Source organism: Protopterus annectens, chromosome 6.part1 (genome assembly GCF_019279795.1).
Source record: "Protopterus annectens isolate FY-2018-M chromosome 6.part1, PAN1.0, whole genome shotgun sequence".
Classification (NCBI taxonomy): domain Eukaryota; kingdom Metazoa; phylum Chordata; order Ceratodontiformes; family Protopteridae; genus Protopterus; species Protopterus annectens.
Genome location: NC_056738.1, coordinates 107354976 through 107376778, shown reverse-complemented (window position 1 = coordinate 107376778; position 21803 = coordinate 107354976). Strand labels below are relative to the sequence as shown.

Below are 21803 nucleotides of genomic sequence, written 5' to 3'. Positions count from 1 at the left end.
GGATAGGTTTCTTACTGCTCAGACATCTGTCCATACAGAGAGAAAAAAGATGGGCCTTTTGGTTATCGATTGATGTCTCTAGTAAGAAGTATAACACTCCGCATATAACAAGATGTCCTGAGAGAATGGTCTCAGTGACATACAGAGAATTTAAACTGCAGACACATAAAAGTTGGCATTTAGCTTGGGAGCTCAAAAAAAAAAAAAGAAAACACTTCTGAGGCCCGAATGAAATGCTAAGAAACAAAATGATTGCCTGGCTCTAGAGGGGCCAAGGAAAGCAGTAAAATAACTGAAAATGGTACACCAAAGGGTGAATTAGGGACTTGTGCCCTTATGGCTCTGTGGGAGGCAGGGTTGTTACAAAGAACAGTTGTGTACACTTACCATAAATGTAGATGTTCGAGTGTATTCACTGTTGCAGTCACTACATTTGGATAATCTGCTGGCAGGTTGCCCTCAGTCGGCCTGATTAACAAAGTCTTGGATCCTGCATCGGTTGCTGTCCCTTCTTCCATGACGTCAGGTTGTCAGGGGTATAAAACATGCAGCCAATGCCATTACATCAGTTTTTCTTGCCCCAGATGTCAGGTGCCCCCCAAATGGGGAGCAATATATACACACACACACACATATATATATATATATATATATATATATATATATATATATATACATATATAAAACTTAAACACAAAAAATATACCTCCAAACAAAAGCAAATACTCCAAAAAGGCTTTTAAGCAAAGTAAAAGAAAGGAGAGGTATAGTAGAGAAAAACATGGGGCTGGAGGGAGGGTAACCAGGACTGCAACAGTGAATACACTCGAACATGTACATTTATGGTAAGTGTACACAACTGTACTATGTTCTTTGTGTTTCACTGTTGCAGTCATTACATTTGGGAAGAATCCCAAAGCTATGGTTGAGAGGATGGATTTATACAGCATTAGGAGCAGCTATAAGGCCCTGCAGGACAGCAGTGGCAAAGCCAGCTCTGGATTTAGAGAAGAGAGGTAAATGGTAATGTTTGGTGAATGTATGAACTAAGCTCCAGGTAGCAGCTTCTAGAATGTCTCTGGTAGGAACCCCTCTGAGAAAGGCTGCAGAAGTAGATGCATCCCTGGTGGAATGAGATCTGATCCCCTTGGGGATAGGTTTACCATGGTGCATATAACAGAAATGAATACAATGGCTTATCCATTTGGAAATAGTCTGCTTTGAAATAGATTTCCCTTTGCCCCTGCAGCAAATGCCACCAATAGTTGTTCAGATTTCCTTAAAGATTTTGTCCTGTTTAAGTAGAATTTAAGTTGTCTGTGTACATCCAATAAATGCAGAATCCACTCACCCTTGTTCAGTGGATTGGGAAAGAAAGTTGGCAGATGAATGGTCTGATTAAGAGCCACACTGGATACCACCTTAGGCATGAAAGATGGATTGGTCCTGAGAGCCACCCTGTCCGGATAAAAAATAATGAAAGGCTCCACTGCCGTAAGGGCCTGTAATTCTGAAATCCTTCTAGCTGAAGTGACTCTAGCTGAAGTGACTGCTAAAAGGAAAGCTGTTTTCCAGGAGAAAAAATTTAGGTCTGCAGTAGCAGCTGGCTCAAAAGGAAGGAGAGTGAGTTTTTCCAAAACAAAATTGAGGTCCCATGCAGGAGTTGGTGCTCTCCTGGGAGGTCTTAAATTTTTGGCCCCTCTGAGATACTGCTTTAGAAGAGGATGAGAGAAGAGGGGAGGTTCTGTGTTGTAATGAGCTGAAATGGCAGAGGCATGGATCTTTATGGAAGAAAAAGATAGGCCCTTGTGAAGCATCTCAGTTAAATATTGCAGAATCTGATGAATATTGGGCATTGCTGTGCTTATTCCTTGTGACTGGTTCTAGGCACAGAATCTTTTCCATTTGCCAGCATAAAATTTAATAGTACTAGGCCTTCTAGCCTCCAAAATGACATCCATCACAGGTTTGCTGAGGGATGCCAAGGCTGAAATTAGTTGATTAGCCACGCTGCAAGATTCAAAGTTTGGAGCTGAGCGTGCAGAATTTGGTAGTTCTGCTGGGACAGTAAGTAAGGTGTCTGAAGCAGGTGCCACGGAGGAAGGTGTGACACATAGCGCAGGAGTGGGTACCAGTGTTGGCGAGGCCAGTCTGGAGTAATCAGAATAATTTTTGGTTTGTCCAGTTTGACTTTTAGCAGAACTTTGGAGAGCAGAGGCAGAGGGGGAAAAGTATAGACTGATAGGCTTTTCCAGCTGAATGATAGAGCATCCACTTTCCAAACTTTTTTGTGATGAATTCTTGTGCAGAATTTGACCTACTGATAGTTCTGGGGTGAGGCAAAAAGATCTATGTCTGGGCTCCCCCATTTGCGTGTCAACATGTTAAAAACTTGTGGTTCCAGTTTCCACTCGTGTTGAGTCCATAAGATTTCTGCTTAGTTCGTCTGCCAGAGTATTTAGCTTTTCTGGCAGGAATTGAGCTTGTAGTCGTATTTGATAGGTCAAGGCCGTATTCCACAATGCCATGGTTAGTCTGCAAAGGGGGTAGGAGTGTGTACCCTCCTGCTTGTTTATGTACCACGTAACTGTGGTGTTGTCTGTCTTTATCAGTAGTTGTCCTGGATGAAGGTAGTCCTTGAAGGCTGACAGTGCATTCTGTACAGCTAGCATCTCTTTCTGATTTATATGTAGGTGCATTTGATTTGGGCTCCATTTGCCCTGAATGCACTTCCCTGCCAGATGAGCCCCCAAGCATAGTCTGATGCATCTGTAGTCAGGGTTTGGGCGGCAGGGGGTGGAGTGAATGGCAGTCCCTTGTTTTGGTGGCAGACCTCTGCCCACCATAGGAACTCTAGTTGCAGGCAAGGTATAATAGGAATCATTGTTTCCAGGCTGTGACAATGTTGACTCCATAAACTTTTTAAGTACCACTGAAGTTTCCTCATATGCAGTCTTGCATATGGAATTAGAAGAATGCAGAAGGCCATGAACCCCAAGGCTTGCAGAATTTGCCTTGCAGATAGCAGGGTTGTTGTGGCCACCTGTTTGAAGTAAGTCACCAATTGAATTTGCTTTTCTGGCATAAGGTAAGTCATCTGGGCAGCTGTATTCAAGCTTGCACCCAGGAATGTAATTTTTTAGAGGGTACCAGTTGTGATTTCTTTTCATTTATGGTGTACCCTAGACAAGTTTGAACCCTTTTTACAAATGCCAGATGCTTTAGAAGAATGTCCTTGTTTTCTGCCTGAATTAGACAATCGTCCAGGTATGGATATATTTGAATATTTCTTTGCCTGCAAAATGCAATTACTGGTGCCAGGCATTTTGTGAAGACCCTGGATGCAGTAGATAAGCCAAAGGGCAGTGCAGAGAACTGGTAATGCAAGTAGCTTGCTTTGAAGCGGAGGTATCTTATGCAAGATTCCCTGATTGGGATATGCAGGTAAGCTTCTTTTAAGTCTAGAGTTACCAACCAGGCATATTTGCCTAGCATAGGTAGCAACTGTTGAAGAGTCAGCATCTTGAATTTTGGAATGTCCAGAAATGTGTTTAGAGTGGATAAGTCCAGAATTGGACACCATGATTTGTCTTTTCTGGGTACCAGGAAAATTCTGGAATAGAAATCTTGTCCCTTTTCCTCTTCTGGTACTGGCTGAATAGCCCCCATGTTCATGAGGGACAGAACTTGTTTCTGGGCCTCTGCTCACTGATTTGGGGGCAGATCTGGCCATTCGTTTGGGATTGGCAATGTGTGGAAATGAAATCTGTATCCCTGGGATACTATATTTAAAACCCATTTGTCCTGGGTAATGCGTTGCCAGTTTCGTGCATGAAGTGCCAGTCCCCCCCCCCCCCAAAGGGGCGGCTAAAAGGTAAGTGCTTGGTGATTGTAGGGGGAAGTCATTGAGACTGTTTACCATAGGGAGGTGCCTTGCTGCTTCCAGATTTGGAGGTGGAGGCACCCCATTGTTTTGTTCTAAATGTTCCTTGTGACTGAAACCTGGAGCCTTTGGAATGTCTTGATTTGACTTGAGCAGCTCTCGAGGGGACTGGAAAGGAATAGTTTTTAGTAGGCCAGTACCTACTAAATCTTGGAGGTTGCACTTGTAAGAAATCTTTCACAGTTTGCATAGATTTAGCTTTATCTTCCATCTTTAACACTTCTTCAGTCTTAATACCAAAGAAACGGTCCTGTTGTAAAGGAGCATCCAACAATTTTGCTTTAACATGGTCAGGCAGAGTTTGCACTTTGAGCAAAGCATGGCTTCTAAGCACAGATCCAGTTACAGCAGCCCTGCAAGAGGCCTCCAAGGAATCAAAACCACATTGCAAAGTATGTTTTCCAACTTGTTCAGCTGAATGTAATCAATTCTGCAAATCTTTATTTTCCACACAGTCAGAGATTAACATCATTTTCTGTTTAAGTAGTCCCATGATATGCTGTTGATATTTAAGCATATGAAATTGACAGTTTAAAGCCCTGATTGCCAAGGTTGCAGACGTGTAAACCTTCTTACCCCATCTATCCAGCGCCCTGGAATCTCTATCAGAAGGTGTAGGATTTTTAGCAGTAGAGGCCTTAATGCCCTTGGGACCCTGAGAAATGGTTTCAGTTTCAGCAACAGGATTTTTGAAAAGGAATTTGTGGGAGTCAGGAACCCTGTAGTATCTGTCTGGCTTACAAGGAGCCGGAGGCAGAGAATCAGGAGTCGTACTAGATTCTGAAAAAACATCATCAACAATGTCTAGAACAGGAGGTATGACCAAAGACCTATGCTGAGGAAGAAGAAGAAAATCCCTAAGTCTCTTTTTAGATTCAGAGAAATCCTGACTTTCACAGTGGAAATGTTCCCTTAAGGTATGTAAAGCTTCCCCAAAAGAAAAATCTTCAGGGGGAGAAGCAGAAGGAATGGAATCTTCTACATCAGAGTCCTCATATGTAGGAATAGATAAATCTTGTTCATTAGAAGAGTCAGAAGAAATAGAATCCTGTTCAGAAGATTCATAGTCAATGTCTTGCCTAGGCCTCTTAGAAGAAGGGGGTTGGCTACCCCTGATCAGATTAATTAAATCTTCAGCCATTTTGATCATTTGTTTTTTAGGCATAGGGGCCTGCACATGTGGCCCAGGCATCGGTTTTTTAGACATAGATTTAGATTTTGGCCTTAGTTTTGAAGATGGCGTCAGTCTAATATACAAATCTGTAGGCCTGAAAACACCCTCAGAAGCCAGTGCCTGCACAGCAGATCCGGACCCATCTAAGGTAGAGACATCCGTGGGTTCCATAATTGAAGCATCTCGTGGAATACCGGACTCCGAATGGGTTTCAGTAGAGGCCTGCGAATCAGAAGTAGCTGCGAAAGCACTTCACTGAGTACCGGCGAACCGGCGACTGGCTTAGAAGTGTCATCATCGGTTTTGGACCTTGGCGGTCTGTCTCTGTCTTTTTCTTTGCATTTTTTAGGTATTCCAGTAGTCGGATTGCTAACAGACGACATTTCTGGATAATTAAATCTTGAGCCAAAGTATTTAGAAGCAAAAATATACTGATGTTTAATTGTGCATTGGTTAAATTTAGCACAAAACCGATAGCAAGGCACGTTGTGGTCAGGGCCTAGGCAAGGAATACAGTGCAAATGAAAATCCTTATGAGGTACTTGCTTCCCACAAATAATGCAATTATTAACTTTTACTGACATCGGTAAGGAGCAAGAAAAAGTTTCCCCAACGGGTACTTAGCTTTTAGTTGAAGACTTCGGTTCTGAAACTCGAAAATGAAAATTTCAGGAGTTGGCCGACCGGCACTTGTGAACTGCTTCTGCTTCGGGCACTGCGCGGCAAGAAAGACTGATGTAATGGCATTGGCTGCATGTTTTATACCCCTGACAACCTGACATCATGGAAGAAGTTACAGCAACCGACGCAGGACCCATGACTTTGTTAATCAGGCCAACTGAGGGCAACCTGCCAGCAGATTACCCAAATGTAATGACTGCAACAGTGAAACACGAAGAACATCCAATGCTCCCTTCCCTCTTTGATAGTTAACTTTATAGGATTTTCTATTTTTCTGATTACGCATTCTTCTTTAGGTGATTTTTTTTTTTTTTTTTTACTAATACAGCTACCATCTAATAGTTTTCCTAATTGGTGAAGGGCACACAAGAAGGCCCAAAAAGGATTATGGGTACACTGTAGCAAGGTCTTACTACAAAAAGGTAGTACAGCACCTGTAAGGGTAAACCTGATTTTTTTTGCATAAAAGAAATTGCAAGCTGTAGTCTTTGGGCAAAATTTGTCTTCTGCAGAAACATCTGTTGGTGATGTTTGCCAAGCATGGTGGGGGGGGGGGGCTTCTCTTAGGTAGGCTTAAGTTTTAAATGCAGTGAGCAGTGACCAGGCCATTTCCCCTTTTAGTTGTGCCTCATGTACATGGTCCTTGGTTTGGGGAGGAGTTCATCTCTGCTACAGGCATGTGTGCAAGATCTGGAGGTTAGGCCAGAAGGGTGGACATCTGCCTTTGGATAATTCCTATGATATAAGGAATTGTTTCATTCTTCTTCTTTCGTCTTTTCCCGGTGAGGGGTCGCCACAGCAGATAACCTTGTCCGCTCATGATTGGCACTGGAGTTTTACAGTGTCGAGTTGCCAGCCCGGCACCCAACCTTCCACAGAAGGCACACACACGCACTCACGCCTACGGCCAATTTAGAGTGTCCAATCCACCTCCAGCATGTCTTTGGGATGTGGGAGGAAACCGGTGCACCCGGAGAAAACCCATGCAACCACAGGGAGGACATGCAGATGAACATTGCATACATCAAATAGCAGGAATTTGAAGCTTTGCATCATATAGTCCACCATCTATTAAAACAGAAAAATCAAGAATTGATGTATATCTACTGCTCCATCCTAGACGGCCCAGTTTATTACAGACTGCATTTTGCCTGTACCACCACAGCCTACCAACTGAAAATGGTAACAGTCAGTAATCCTTAGTCCAGGTATCAAGCTAGGATGTTGGGTGAGGCACTGTACATGGAAAGTAGCCTCTAATGACATGATGGTATCAGCTGTCTCTAATGTAATCTATTACAGACTCTTTTTTTTTAATCTACTAAAAGCTTAATCTGAGAGATCAAAATTGACCATATCTCTTTAGTACTCCTTACACCCTAAATAAAATGATATTCATAAGTCTTGGTATCTCCACGGGTAAACAACCGTCAGTCACTGGTAATCTAACTCCTCAATTTTACCAAGGGTTAATTCATTAAGACAATTTCAGTGTCAAATGAACATGCCCCAGTACTATTTATGTTTAACTAAAACATCTTCCTAATGCCTCTAGCTCAAAATCAGACAGTGCTACACAAAACAAGGTGGGCCTCTAAACTGGCCGACAAACTTTTTATACTCTGACAACAAATTACGGACAAAAATACTAGAAAAATTTACTATGGTGATGTGAATTGCCTTAAGGAATATACAGTTCACAATAAGCATACTGCCCCAACATTTTCAGTTTGACAAAGCTTAACTTACAAGTGTAAGGTATTTTCTTTTGTCAGAAGCATAGGAAAGTTTTCTACCATCATCAGACTGCATGCTTCCAGCTTGACGTTTTTTCCTTGTGGTTTCGGAGGACTTCTAAATGTAACAAAAATATCAATAGGTTAGTAACTGCTGAACATGTCTATATGAATGTTACACTGATTCTCAGTAAACATGAGCTGTGTATCAAGAAGTTTAAAGCCATAAACATTCTGAACTACTTAGGATTAAAGGAAAGTCCATGGATAAGTTCAGTATACCCTGCAGTAGTGATGACTTTACTATTTAACTGCATCTATGAAAAACAGTGCTTATAAGTGGACTAAAACTCTGTGTTTTTTATATATATATATATATATATATATATATATATATATATATATATATAGATATGTGTGTATATGTGGGCATGACATATACACGTGTGTGTGTGTGTGTGTGTGTGTGTGTGTGTGTGTGTGTGTGTGTGTGTGGGTGTGTGTATATATATATATATATATATATATATATATATATATATATATATATAAATACACACACGCACAACATGCACATATAAGTATATATATATATATATATATATATATATATATATATATATGTACACACACACACACACACACACACACACACACACACACACACACACACACACACACACACACACACACACACACACACACACACACACACACACACACACACACACGTCTCATCATTGAATGAAAGCTTAAAAGAACACAGACAAAATTATGAAAACGATGATGTTTTCAAATCAAATCTGAAAAGACTGAAGTAGAAAAAAGCAAAACATTTTATTTTTGCATATGGGTAAGTCCCCTGCACCCCCACACTCCTGCTAATTATATATACTAACTCTGAGACTACAAAACAGTGGCTATGTGCAAATTCCCTGACCCAGCTGTTCCCCGATCTTGCATACAAAGTATGAAAAAGCAAGAGAGAAAGAGAGAGAAAAATGATTTTATATATGCATTATATATATATATATATTATAAACATAAAATACTCCCTGTTATTATGTTTAAATAGTTGTCTTTTCTTCTCTTTCACTCTTCTTCCATAGAGTTACTTTGATTTAGAAGACAGACACATAACACTTAATAGTTATGGAACTGGAAATGTAAAGAGCTGTAAGGCATTTTTCTAAGAAACACTAATTTTAGTTTTCAAACGCTATGTGGAATGAACTAAGATGACTATTTTATAGTATCTTAAATAAATAAATATATCTAAGTGCAAAAAAGGTACTGCAGACTAAAAATGCTGCTTTCCCACTGGGAAACTGATAATTACTCTGAGGTCATAACACAGGAAACTCTGATAACCATGACATAAGTCTAGCCATCAGGGATACCTGAAACAGAAATGGTACGTATCAACTGAAACATAGCTACTAAGAATTTCTTAAGTTTCACCTTTTACATTTCTTGACTTTCGGGTATTTGTTCAGATGGGTCAGATCCAAAATGGTGCATCCAGTCCCACTGTCCCTATCTCTGGGACCATAGAGAAACTTAAACAATTCCCCATCAATCTAACAGCCGTTGGTACCTTTTCTACAAGTTCCAGCTTAAAACCTTGTGCAAAACAGGTTTTTCTTTGGTTAATAAGGGCCTGGAAAAGGTTGACAAAAGAAGCTGTAGGACATTCTGTCTTGAAAACAAGAGTACAAGACTTTTCAACCACTGATATGAAGATGTTTTTCAGCTGTTTACAAAGTTAAATATCTTGCTTCCGTCAAGAGCGTCTCTGGAAAATAAAGATCTTTGATCTTGAAAGGAGAGAAGGAGGAGTGCCTCTGCACCAGAGATATAGGGCACTGAAGGCAACATTTGGAAGAAATGTCTATCACTAACTGAGAAAATGGAAATCTGAGCCTGAAGGTTATATATCCCTCACCCTCTTTCCCCAAGAACTCCTAAGCTCCTCTCATAGGAGTGAGCTATGCCGAGGCTGGACTTGGGACTCTTCAGTAAGAAGCAAACTTCTTAGTTCTCCCTAGTACAAGAATCATATCCATCCCCCTCTTTCCCAAGAAACTCCTAAGCTCCTCTCACAGGAGTGAGCTAATCAGAGACCAGACTTGGGAACAGAATGAGCTGTACCTCTTCAGTAAGGAAGAAACTTCATAGTTCCCCCTAGTATAGGAATCTTAAGAAACATGTAAACATCTGTACCAATTCTCCTTACCCGTACAGTACAGTTTTGTACCTACCATAAATGTAGATGTTCGAGTGCTCATCCAGCTGCAGTCATAACAGATGGGTTATCCTGCCATCAGGCGGGTCCTCGGTCGGCCGAATTCCAAAGTCTAGGTCCGGCGTCAGTTGTCGTCGCTTCCTCCCTGACGTCAGTGCGGCAGGGGTATAAAAGAGGCAGCCGACGCCATTTTCTTCAGTTTTTCTTGCCCCAGATGTCAGGTGCCCCCAGAAGGAAGGCAAACATAATGTTATGCAAAAGTGCAATGTTGATAAATCAAAAACAGTAGTTGCAAGCAAATACACCATAAAAGAATACCCCAAAAGGTTATATGAAAAGGGTTTGTCATAAGGCCTGTCCTAAGAGGGGTTGGAGGGAGGGAAACCTGGACTGCAGCTGTATGAGCACTCTAACATCTACATTTATGGTAGGTACAAAACTGTACTATGTTCGTCATGCATACAGCTGCAGTCATAACAGATGGGTAGAATCCCAAAGCTAAGTAACGGTGGTAGACACTAAGTGGAACTAGGAGGGGCTAGGATGCCCTGCAGGACTGCTGTGGCAAAGCCCGCTCTAGATTTAGAGTATAGTGGGAGGTGATAGTGCTTGGAGAAAGTGTGCACTGAACTCCAGGTGGCTGCTTCCAAAATATCCTTGGTAGGGACCCCCCTGAGGAAGGCTGCAGAAGTAGCTGTGGCTCTGGTGGAGTGGGATCTGATGCATGCAGGCACAGTTTTTCCATGAAATGAGTAACAAAAGCGTATGCAGTGGGCTATCCATTTTGAAATAGTCTGTTTGGAAATAGCCTTTCCTTGAGTACCTGCAGCATAGGACACAAAGAGTTGCTCAGATTTCCTGAATGGCTTTGTCCTGTCCAAATAATAACGAAGTTGTCTGTGAATGTCCAAGGAATGTAGTAGTCTTTCCCCTTTGTTTTGTGGATTAGGATAAAAGGTAGGTAAGTGGATAGTCTGATTCAAAGCTACACTGGATACTACCTTTGGCATAAAGGTAGGGTTGGTTCGTAAGGAAACTCTGTCCTGATGGAAAATGATGAATGGTTGCACAGCCACGAGGGCCTGTAGCTCCGAAACCCTGCGAGCTGAGGTGATAGCCAGAAGAAAGGCTGTTTCCATGACAAGTACTATAATTCTGATGAAGAAGCTGGCTCGAAGGGAGGAAGGGTCAGCTTTTCCAATACGAAGTTGAGGTCCCAAGCAGGGACTGGTAGTTTCCTTGGGGGTTTTATATTCTTTGCCCCTCTGAGGAACTGCCTTAAGAGAGGATGAGAGAATAATGGGAGGATCTGTGTTGTATTGAGCAGAAATGGCTGAAGCGTGGATCTTGATGGAGGAGAAGGAAAGTCCATTCTTTAACATCTCAGCTAGGTACTGTAAAATTTGAGGTATATTTATTACCCAAGGATTCTGTCCCTTCTTTTGATTCCAGGCACAAAATCGTTTCCATTTGGCAGAGTAGGCCTTTCTAGTAGAAGGTCTTCTGGCCTCCAAGATGACATCCTGCACCTCCTTGGAGACGAGAAACTGTTGGGAAATCAAGGAATTCTCCATGCAGCTAGATTTAGGGTTTTGAGGTGGCTGTGAAGAGTTTTGTAGTTGTGCTGGGACAACAGAAGAGGGACTACAGGTAGGATTCCATGGTGGGGAATGTGTCAGGCTCTTCAGGAGCGGATACCAGTGTTGCCTGGGCCAGTCTGGAGCAATGAGAATCATTTTCGGCCCCTCTGCTCTGGCTTTTAATAGAACTTTGGGCAGCAGAGGAAGAGGCGGGAAGGCATAGACTGTCAATGTTGCCCAATTGAAGGAAAGTGCATCCACTTTCCAGGCCTGTGGATGATAGGTCCTTGAACAAAATTTTTTCAACTGGCAATTTCTGTGGGTAGCAAAGAGATCTATGTCTGGCTGTCCCCATGCCTGAGTTATCTTTGTGAAAATTTGAGGATGCAACTTCCATTCGTGTGGATCTGTCATATTTCTGCTTAGGTTGTCTGCCAGTGTGTTTTCCTTCCCTGGCAGGAATTGTGCCTGTAGTTGAATTTTCAATCCCAGTGCTGTGTTCCATAGGGTCATGGCTTGCCTGCACAGGGGGTATGAATGAGTTCCCCCCTGTTTGTTTATGTACCACATCACTGTGGTGTTGTCTGTCCTTATCAATAGCTGGCCTGGATGCAGTAGGTCTTTGAAGGTCATAATAGTCTTTTGCACGGCTAGCATTTCCTTTTGGTTGATGTGAAGGAGCTTCTCTTTTCGTGCCCATTTTCCCTGAAAGCACTGATCTGTCATGTGTGCTCCCCAGGCGTAGTCTGAGGCGTCTGTTGTGATGATTTGAGTTGCTTGAGGTGCACAGAAAGGAAAACCTGTGTTTCTTTGGCAAGCTTGAGCCCACCACATAAATTCCTTTTGAAGGCATGGAATGAGTGGTATAATTGCTTCCAAGCTGTGGCTGTGTTGAGACCATAAGTTTTTTAGGTACCATTGAAGTTTCCTCATATGCAGCCTTGCACATGGGATTAGTAGGATGCAACATGCCATGAATCCCAGAGCCTGCAGGACTTTCCTTGCAGTTAGCCTGGTGTAAGTTGCCATTTTTCTGAAGTATTGAGACAGTTGCTCTTGCTTGTCTGGCGTGAGGTAGGCCATCTGAGTGGTTGTATCCAAGCTGACACCCAGGAAAATTATTTGCTGAGAGGGTATTAGTTTTGATTTCTTTTTGTTGACTGTGTATCCCAGGAAGTTTAACAGTTTTATTACAAACACCAGGTGCTGCAGTAGTATGTCCTTGCTGTCTGCTTGGATCAGGCAGTCGTCCAGATATGGGTAGATTTGTATCCCTTGTAGTCTGCAGGAGGCGATTACTGATGCCAGGCATTTCATAAACACTCTGGGCGCAGTAGATAAGCCAAAGGGCAATGCAGAGAATTGGTAATGGGTTGAACCTGCAAGAAATCTGAGGTATCTTCTGCAATCGTGTCTGATAGGGACATGCAGGTATGCCTCCTTGAGGTCCAATGTTACCAGCCAAGACTCCTTTGCCCAGCATGGGAAGAAGCTGCTGTAATGTGAGCATCTTGAATTTTGGCACCTGTAGATATGTGTTTAGGATGGATAGGTCTAAGATAGGCCTCCAATCTTTGTCTTTCCTTGGCACCAGGAATAGTCTGGAATAAAACCCTTGACCTTGTTCTTTTGCGGGTACCTCTTGAATTGCTTTCATGTCCATGAGAGCTGAAATTTGTTTTTGTGCCTCTGCCCTTTGATTTTGTGGCAGGTTTGGCATGCCTCTCATTTTTGGAAGGGTGTGAAAGTGGAACCTGTAGCCTCTGTCTATAATGTCCAGAATCCATTTGTCTTTTGTAACAATATGCCAATTTTTTGAGAATAATGTCAGTTTTCCGCCCAAAGGTGCTGCCATTAAAGCTTTGCTTGGCAGGTGTAGGGGGAAGTCATTGTGTCTGTTTTCTAAAAGACTGTGATCTATCTTCTCCACCTCTTGGGGTTGGTGCTTGCCACTGTCTGGCTCTGAAAGGTCCTTGAGGTTGCCCTCTACCCCTTGGACGCCTGTATCTGCCCCTTTGAGGTTTGTCCGTGTCTGGAAAGGACCAATTTTTTGAAGGCCAGTTTCTGCTGAAACGTGGAGGCTGTACCTGCAGGAAATCTTTCACGGTTTGCATTGATTTCGCTTTTTCCTCCATTTTCTTTAGCACCTCCTCTGCTTTAACACCAAACAATACATCTTTTTGAAGAGGTGCATCTAATAATGTAGCTTTGACATGATCTGGTAAGGTTTGCTCTTTCAGCCAAGCATGCCTACGTATAACAGACCCCGTAACAGCAGCTCTACATGAGGCCTCTAAAGCATCAAAACCACGCTGCAAGGTATGTTTACCCACTTGCTCTGCACCATGCAACAAATCCTGCAACTCTTTTAAATCTGGTTGTTCTGGTTGTGTCATCTTGCTTTTCAGCTGAGATATCAAAAACTGTTGATACTTTAACATATGGAACTGACAGTTTAATGCCCTCATGGTTAAAGTGGTTGAGGTGTACACCTTTTCCCCCACCTTTCTAAAGATCTGTTCAACAAATCACCAAAGCCTCCACGATAGCAGCAAATATTATTTTATTGAGATAAAACAAGCGCTTTCACGCATTTAACAATGCGCTTCTTCAGGTTGCAACTAACTTTCTAAAGATCTGGAATCTCTCCCTGAAGGTAATGGGTTTTTAGCAGTAGAGGCCTTAATTCCCTTGGGACCCTGTGAAATAGTTTCTGGGTCAGCAGTATGGCTTTTATATAGGAACTGGTGAGAATCAGGAACCCGGTAATACCTGTCTGGTTTAACAGGAGCTGGAGGCAAAGAATCAGGATTAAGGCTGGCTTCTGTGTACACATCATCCAATATATCTAAAACAGGAGGGATAGCCAGAGGCCTATGCTGGGGGAGCAGAAGAAATTCCCTGAGCCTTTTTTTGGAATCGGAGTAATCTTGGCCTTCCCAGTGAAAGTGTTCCCTCAATGTATGCAGGGTTTCCCCAAAAGAGAAGTCCTCAGGGGGGGGGAGACCGAGGGAATAGACTCCTCTGCATCAGAGTCTTCGAATGGAGAATAGGCACAATCCTGGTCCTCAGATAGTTCTGAGGTAATAGAAGCTTGATCTGATGAAGGGTAGTCTTCCTCTAATCTGGGCCTTTTGTCAGAGGGGGGTTGAGAACCCCTGATAAGAGTAATCAAATCCTCAGCCATTTTAAGCATCTGTTTTTTAGGCATGGTGCCTTGAGAGGGTGTCTGAGGAACCTGTTTTTTGTTTTTCATGGCTGTTTTAGATTTAGTGAAGGCTTTAATAGAGAAGGAGGAAGGCCTGAAGACCCCTTGAGAAATGGCAGGCCTGTCTAAATTTTGAGTTTCCCCGCCAGGAGTGGCGTCGGTATCTGTAGTAGGAATGGGGGCCGAGGAGCCTGCAACCTGGGGTACTGAAGACACCGGTAATGCATTGTCATCGGTACTCAGGGGCTGCGTAGGCGCCTCGCTGAGTACCGGAGAACCGGTAGTCGGCCTTAGCGTGGTATCAGTAGATGGTGCGGACCTCATATGTCGGTCCTTATCTTTGCGTTTTTTGCTCAAAACTGGAGTCGGAGTATCCGACGACATAATATAATTACATTTTTTGCCAAAAAAGTGAAGGGCGAACTCCGCCCGACACTTAATAGTGCGTTTGTTGAATCTAGCACAAAAACGGCAGGCCGAGACGTCGTGGTCTGGGCCTAAGCAAGGTATACAGTAAGAGTGGAAATCCTTATGCGGTATTTGCTTCCCACAAGAAATGCAATTATTAACTTTTTCTGACATCGGTCTGAGGCAAGAAAAGTTTCCCCAACGGGGTACTTAGCTTTCAAGAAGACTTCGGCTGAAATACTTTCGTAAATCTCAGGAGCTGGCCGACCGGCACTTGCGAACTGCTTCTGCTTTGGGCACCACTGGGCAAGAAAGACTGAAGAAAATGGCGTTGGCTGCCTCTTTTATACCCCTGCCACACTGACATCAGGGAGGAAGCGACGACAACCGACGCCGGACCTAGACTTTGGAATTCGGCCGACCGAGGACCCGCCTGACGGCAGGATAACCCATCTGTTATGACTGCAGCTGTATGCACGATGAACATCTTTGTTTTAAAGTTTAAGTGGAAGAGAAGCTGCTTCAGAACCAAACAGAACACAAACAGAAACAGCCAAATTTCTGATTAAAGTTACATTTTCAGGATATAGCTCTCTCTTCAGCCAAGCTGCCTTTCTTCAGCCACAGAAGCAACATTACATTGCACATTAAAAGACAATGTACAGACATTTTACATACACAGATTAAGCCCTGTAGAAGGATTCAGAAGCAATGAGCACCCCCTGCATATCAATATTAACTAGAAACATGGAAATTGCTTTGTTTTTGTCCATTGAGTCATAGTAGTTTAAGTATACAGTTTTATGCCTTGGTCACTTTTCTGGCTCTGTGTTGGTCACCAAATCCCTGTATTTATGGTAACAACCCTTTGACACAAGCATTTCCTAGCCTCCCAGTACCTGGATAATTATTTTGAAAGGTGGTGTCCTTCGCTTCTCTCTTCTTGGGCTACTGACGGTCTTCTCTCCTGTTTCCAGTCTTAAGCTTTTCCTCTCAACTTAGAAAAATTCTCTGTAGTTAAGATTTAGACCATCTCATTTACAAGTGCCTAAACATTACATGCTGCAGGATCAGGCCACATGGACAAATATTACTAGCACAGTGACTGCCTTTGCATTACATGATTAAAACACCTATTACCCTTCCATTTACTGCACATTATGAGACTGTACATTTCATCATAGTTCCTTACATCCATCTCACAAAAAAGGTTCAGCAACAGACTCTTCCAGTGAAGGGTACTATGACAATGACCCATCTGATCTGCTGGTAATGGATCTTACATTGTCCCCATCTAAACAGTTCAAGGCCCAGCTGCTCCAAAAAGTCCACTGTTGATAAAGCAATTTCAGCTCCTTTCTCCTAGTATTTTTCTCTTCTACTGAGAGTTCATTTGCCATCTCATTTTACATTTAGTCAGGCATAGTCAAGCATGTGAGAAGTTGGACACTAAATTAGGGCACTAGATCTTGATTCTGACAACAGGTCTATAGTGTTTTAAAATCTTTTGAAGGAAAGAGAGTTTGTCAGGATACAGATCTTTGTTATTTGACACACACTGTGTGGTCTGATTTAGTTCTGTCCTCTGGAAGCTTCCTAATATATAAGCTCAATGGTCACAGATGAGAGCTCTCATTCATGCAAGCTGTCAGACACCTGGTTTGGGTCACCAGCTCTGCATGGTCAGAAACTGTTTAAAGCCTGTAAGAAAATGATCATGAAACTGTGTAAAGGCACCCTCCATGAGATGGCATCAGTTCTCTCAGCAGGCTCTGGACTGACGCTGCCTCAGTGAAGATAGCTATTGTAATAATATATTACCCCCATTTACTGCTGTAAGTAGACTCTTCTTGGTGCCTTGTTGCCTCTCATCCTGTCTTCAAACAACTGCACAAGTTTATAAGTATTTATGCAATGTTTAGGTCAAAGACCATCAAACAACACTGGCTCTGTTATTTGTGGATCAAGTGTCCTGGGACCTGCCCAAATATGAAAACGATGACTCAATTTACATAGGTTTTTAGACTGCCTGATCAATGAGGGTGGCATACTCCACATTTCTGTAATCTTGGTTGCAATATATGAGTGTCTTAAGCGGTGCTTTAAAATTATTCATAGTAATCTTTAACTCAATATTTTAAGGTGCAATTATAATAGCATTTATCTTTAAATATTGCATGTAATATCTCCTCCTGAAATACTCTATAAACGCCCATACTACATTGCCTCTAAAATAACAGTATTTCAAAATGTACAGATTTAAAGTGTATACATCAGTTTTGAGACTACAACTCCTTAACACTTGCTGCTTTTTTGTGTAAAGTTCTCTTGTACAGACTACTAACAGCATAAAGTTCTTGTATTTTAAATGTAAAAGGTATTGTTGTACTCTGGCACATGTATAACATAATCCTTGTACAACCTGGTTAACCAAGACATAGCTGTAGAAGATAAATCTTTTAACACAAGTCCGTTGTTTCATTACTTGACTATAAATCATATCCACTTTTCCCAAAAGAAAAATTATATACAAGTATTCACAAGTCCTTAAAGCAATACACAATATCTAATGTAGTTGATAAAGCAACACGATGTACAACTGTTTGCTTACCAAAATGACACAGATTTTATTAGTACTGAAGTCCCATTTGTTTTGCCCAATCATTGATTTCATTAATATATTTAGTAATATTAATGACACCAATGCAGGTTGCTTACTAAAGCATCAAGAAACAAATTTTCTACTTCATAAGTATCCTCTTTACTTTTGGAGTTTGAGGATTTTTAAGTCCTTACCACAGAGACAATGAGTCATTAGTCGAAGGCCAGCCAGCCTTTCACCCTTTTTATATAGGTGTTTTCTCCAACCATTACCCAAAAAAAAAATGAGTTCCCCCAACCCTATTAAGCACATTCACTGCCAGTTGGCATCCAAGGAAACCTGAAAAGAGAGGCATGTGCTGAGGAACCCTGCTTTCATCTGGTATGGACCAGCTCTCATTCGTAAGTTGCTTGATGTACAGGCCAGAGAAGCAGGACCTGCAACAATGGCTCAGTGATGTGCGCATGTGTCTGTACACACACACACACACACACACACACACACACACACACACACACACACACACACACACACACACACACACCTAAGTTTGGCTATAGTGACAAGTCCCGTTTGGCAGACCAAATAGCACAGCTTGATCTATGCAGTGTATGTTTTTACCACCCGATCTCCAGTGGCTGTCAGCAGTGTAGCTAACCAGGCCACTTTCCTTCCACAAGAATGTGTAAACTAGCATTGGAAGTCCACTTCACCCTCCTTCTGGCCAGCTACTCCTGGGTTGCTTGTTGATGTTAGGTTGCTTTGAACACATAGAGAGCTTCAAGACCTTTATCCCATACAGTCAGCTGAGGGATACTCCATCTTAATGGGGAAATCTATAGGCAGCATGTTTTGCTTGGGACTACAATTGAATTTTTGCACATCAGCTGAGGAATGTCTATCTAAATGCTTACTTGGGGCACCCTAATCTAAATTGCTAAGTAAATACATATACCAGCCAATGAAGCCAGTAGAGTTGCTTCTCAGGGATACTTTCATCACCCTGAAACACGTAGGACCAATGTTTTTCCTGTTTTTTTTTCTTTTTATCTCCATGGGGGGATAACAGTATCTATATAGACATTCAACTGACCGAAATACTACATGCAAAAACAGTTATGAGAAGCCATGTGATGTGGCACAAATACATATTATACAATTTATTCATACTAAAAGTGAACCCTAGTTAAATGGTGCGATAAAAACATGTATCTGGTACATTGAGTAGATATTTTTATTTACCTGCACTCTTGGCATATTGTCAAAAGTTTTTCCTCCCTCATGCCACACTATTAATGCTATCTACATCCTTATAATCTTATTAGAGCTATAAAAATGGCCTTAACTCTCCATTTTTACACTACTTGATACAAACAAATGTTCAGATATAGCCCTTAATACACTAACCCCAAACAACCTTCTAAACCCCAAATCTTCACTTAGATGAAAAAAAAAACAGAAGAAAAGAAGTAAATCAATCATTTTTCCACTCACTTTAACATATTTAAAATAAAACTACACACTCAAAAGGCTCCCTGTTCAAATGTTGGCCTTGAAATGCCAAGTCGAAATCACAGAAGCGGGAATATCAATCTCTCTTCCCCTTTAAACGTCTTTTTGCAGGGGTGGGGCAAGCCCACCCCCAAACTTACATATACCAACTCCGAGATTAATATACCTCAGAGAAAAGGGAATATTCTGAGAAATGGCATCTTGGGCTTAAAATATTCAAGTCCCTTCTTTTGGCCAGTCAGCCTCTGTATTTCAGGACTCTGTCTAGTGGGTCTCAATATTTCCAATGGTTATCCACCCAAAATACAAACACATAAAGCTACATCTCCAAAAAAAGTACCCATCTAAATGTGCTACATAGAAAAGACAATTATACTTTAAGAAATGAAAAAAGGCTTAAAATAAAACACTGACTGCAACTAGTCAAATGGTAGACTGCATCAGCAGCAAAACAGATTCAGTTCTAGCAATCTAGAAATAATCCAACTAAAAGCAAAACATTAACAAAATTCAGTAAGCTACTAAAATCAAAACATGCTAGAAAGAAAAATACTCAGAACTAGACTACAAAGCCAACAATGTGAAAACTCTATCCACATAAACCTACACAAAGTAGGAGCCTTGTTTAGTAGGAAGTTAGGCAATTAACTCAGTCAATTGAATTTGTTGGGATGCACTACTTTAACATTAAAAACAGAAGAAAAAAACAGATAAAATAAAACATAAGTAGGGGTCTGTTTTGGACAATACATAAAATATCTTCTACTACACATTCACATAACCCGGTCAGTGACTTGAGGTTTTGCCACTAATCACAAAACTTGCTTGCAAACAATTTGCTATTCTTGATTCTTCTATTGAGTAAGAAACTGGTGAATAAGAAATGGAAAATGATAAATGTAACTAGGACAGGGGACCAAACAGGTATGGCAGCTACTCTGGATGATAAAGTTCAGAGTATCTGCAGGGAAAGCAACAGGCAGTCCATAATCAATAAACAGCTGTCCTGTTTCCAGTATTTTGACAGAAGGACTGGTACAGGTACAGAATCCACCACAGCAGACATGGTACAGAACAAGGATACACCACAGCAGACCTGGTACATAAAGTACAGTTGTGTACACTTACCATAAATGTAGATGTTCGAATGTACTCACTGTTACAGTCATCACATTTGGGTTATCCCTGCCAGGGTAGCCCTCAGCCGGCCCAAATATCAGAGACTTAGTATTTCTGCGTTGGTTGCTGTCGCTTGAGGACTGACATCAGGTCGTCAGTGGTATAAAGGAAGGCAGCCGATGCCATTACATCAGTTTTTCTTGCCATAACCTATCAGGAGCCCCCAAAATAGACGGCCAAGTTCTGGTGGAAGAACCCCACCAGTGGAAAACAAATACCAACATGTCCCTTGTAAGGAAAGGAAAACAACAAAGAAGAAGGGTAACAAAAGGAAAAAGAGAAAAAAGGGGGATGGAGGGAGGGAAACCAGGACTGCAACAGTGAATACACTCGAACATCTACATTTATGGTAAGTGTACACAACTGTACTGTTCTTCGTGTTTCAGTGTTGCAGTCATCACATTTGAGTAGATTCCCAAAGCTGAGGAAATGGGTGGTGGCAGTCAAGGAAGCTAGGGGCTGGCTAGAAAGCCCTGCAAGACTGCAGTGGCAAACCCTGCCTTGGATTTGGAGAAGAGAGGCAGGTAGTAGTGCTTGGTAAAAGTGTGAACAGATGTCCAGGTGGCAGCCTCCAGGATGTCCCTGGTGGGGACTCCTCTGAGGAAAGCTGCACAGGTGGAGGCTGCTCTGGTGAAGTGTGACCTGACCCCTTTGGGGGGAGGCTTACCATGCTGTTTTGTAGCAGAAATGTATGCAGTGTGCTATCCATTTAGAAATGGTTTGTTTGGAGATGGCTTTGCCTTCTGCCCCTGTAGCAAAGCTAACCAGCAATTGATCAGACTTTCTGAAGGGTTTAGTCCTGTCCAGGTAGTATCCGAGCTGTCTGTGCACATCTAGAGAGTGCAGAATCCTTTCTCCCTTGTTTTGGGGATTAGGAAAGAAGGTGGGCAGATGTGAATGGATTGGTTGAGAGCCACACTGGACACCATCTTGGGCATGAAGGACGGGTTAGTTCCTCATACCCTGTCTGCATGGCAGATGATGAAGGGTTCCACAGCCATGAATGCTTGCAGCCCAGAGACTCTCCTGGCTGAAGAGATGGCCAGAAGGAAGGCTGTCTTCCAGGACAGAAATTTTAGCTCTGCAGAAGAAGCTGGTTCAAAAGGAGGCAGGGTGAGCTTTTCCAATACAAAGTTAAGGTCCCAAGCTGGTGTGGGGGGTCTCAAGTTGCTGGCCCTTCTGAGGAATTGTTTACTCAAAGTGTGTGAGAAAAGAGGCTGCTCAGTGGGAAAATGAGCAGAAATACAGAGGCATGAATTTTTATAGAGGAGAAAGAGAGACCATTGTGTTGTAGGTCAGCTAAGTAATCCAGGATTAGAGGGATGGAGGGCTGTGCCGTATTGGCCCCCTTAGCCTGGATCCAAGTGCAGAACCTTTTCCATTTATCTGCATAAGACATTTTGGTGCTAGGGTGTCTGGCCTCATGGATAACATCCAGAACCTGTTTACTGAGGATGGCAGATTGGTCTGGGGTTAGGGAATAAGCCAAGCTGCCAAATTGAGTGTCTGCAATTCCCCTTCCCTCTAGGTTAGGA

General features: G+C 42.2%; 1 protein-coding gene across 2 annotated transcripts in view; it reads right to left on the bottom strand.

The window, feature by feature from the left end:
• Window positions 1-21803, bottom strand: part of ITGA6 (integrin subunit alpha 6) — a 1068325-nt gene that overhangs the window by 275374 nt on the left and 771148 nt on the right. For both annotated transcript variants that reach the window (XM_044075540.1, XM_044075541.1), the window contains exon 21: window positions 7548-7652. In XM_044075540.1, the coding sequence (XP_043931475.1) occupies window positions 7548-7652 (105 nt within the window). The remainder of the gene's footprint in view (window positions 1-7547; window positions 7653-21803) is intronic.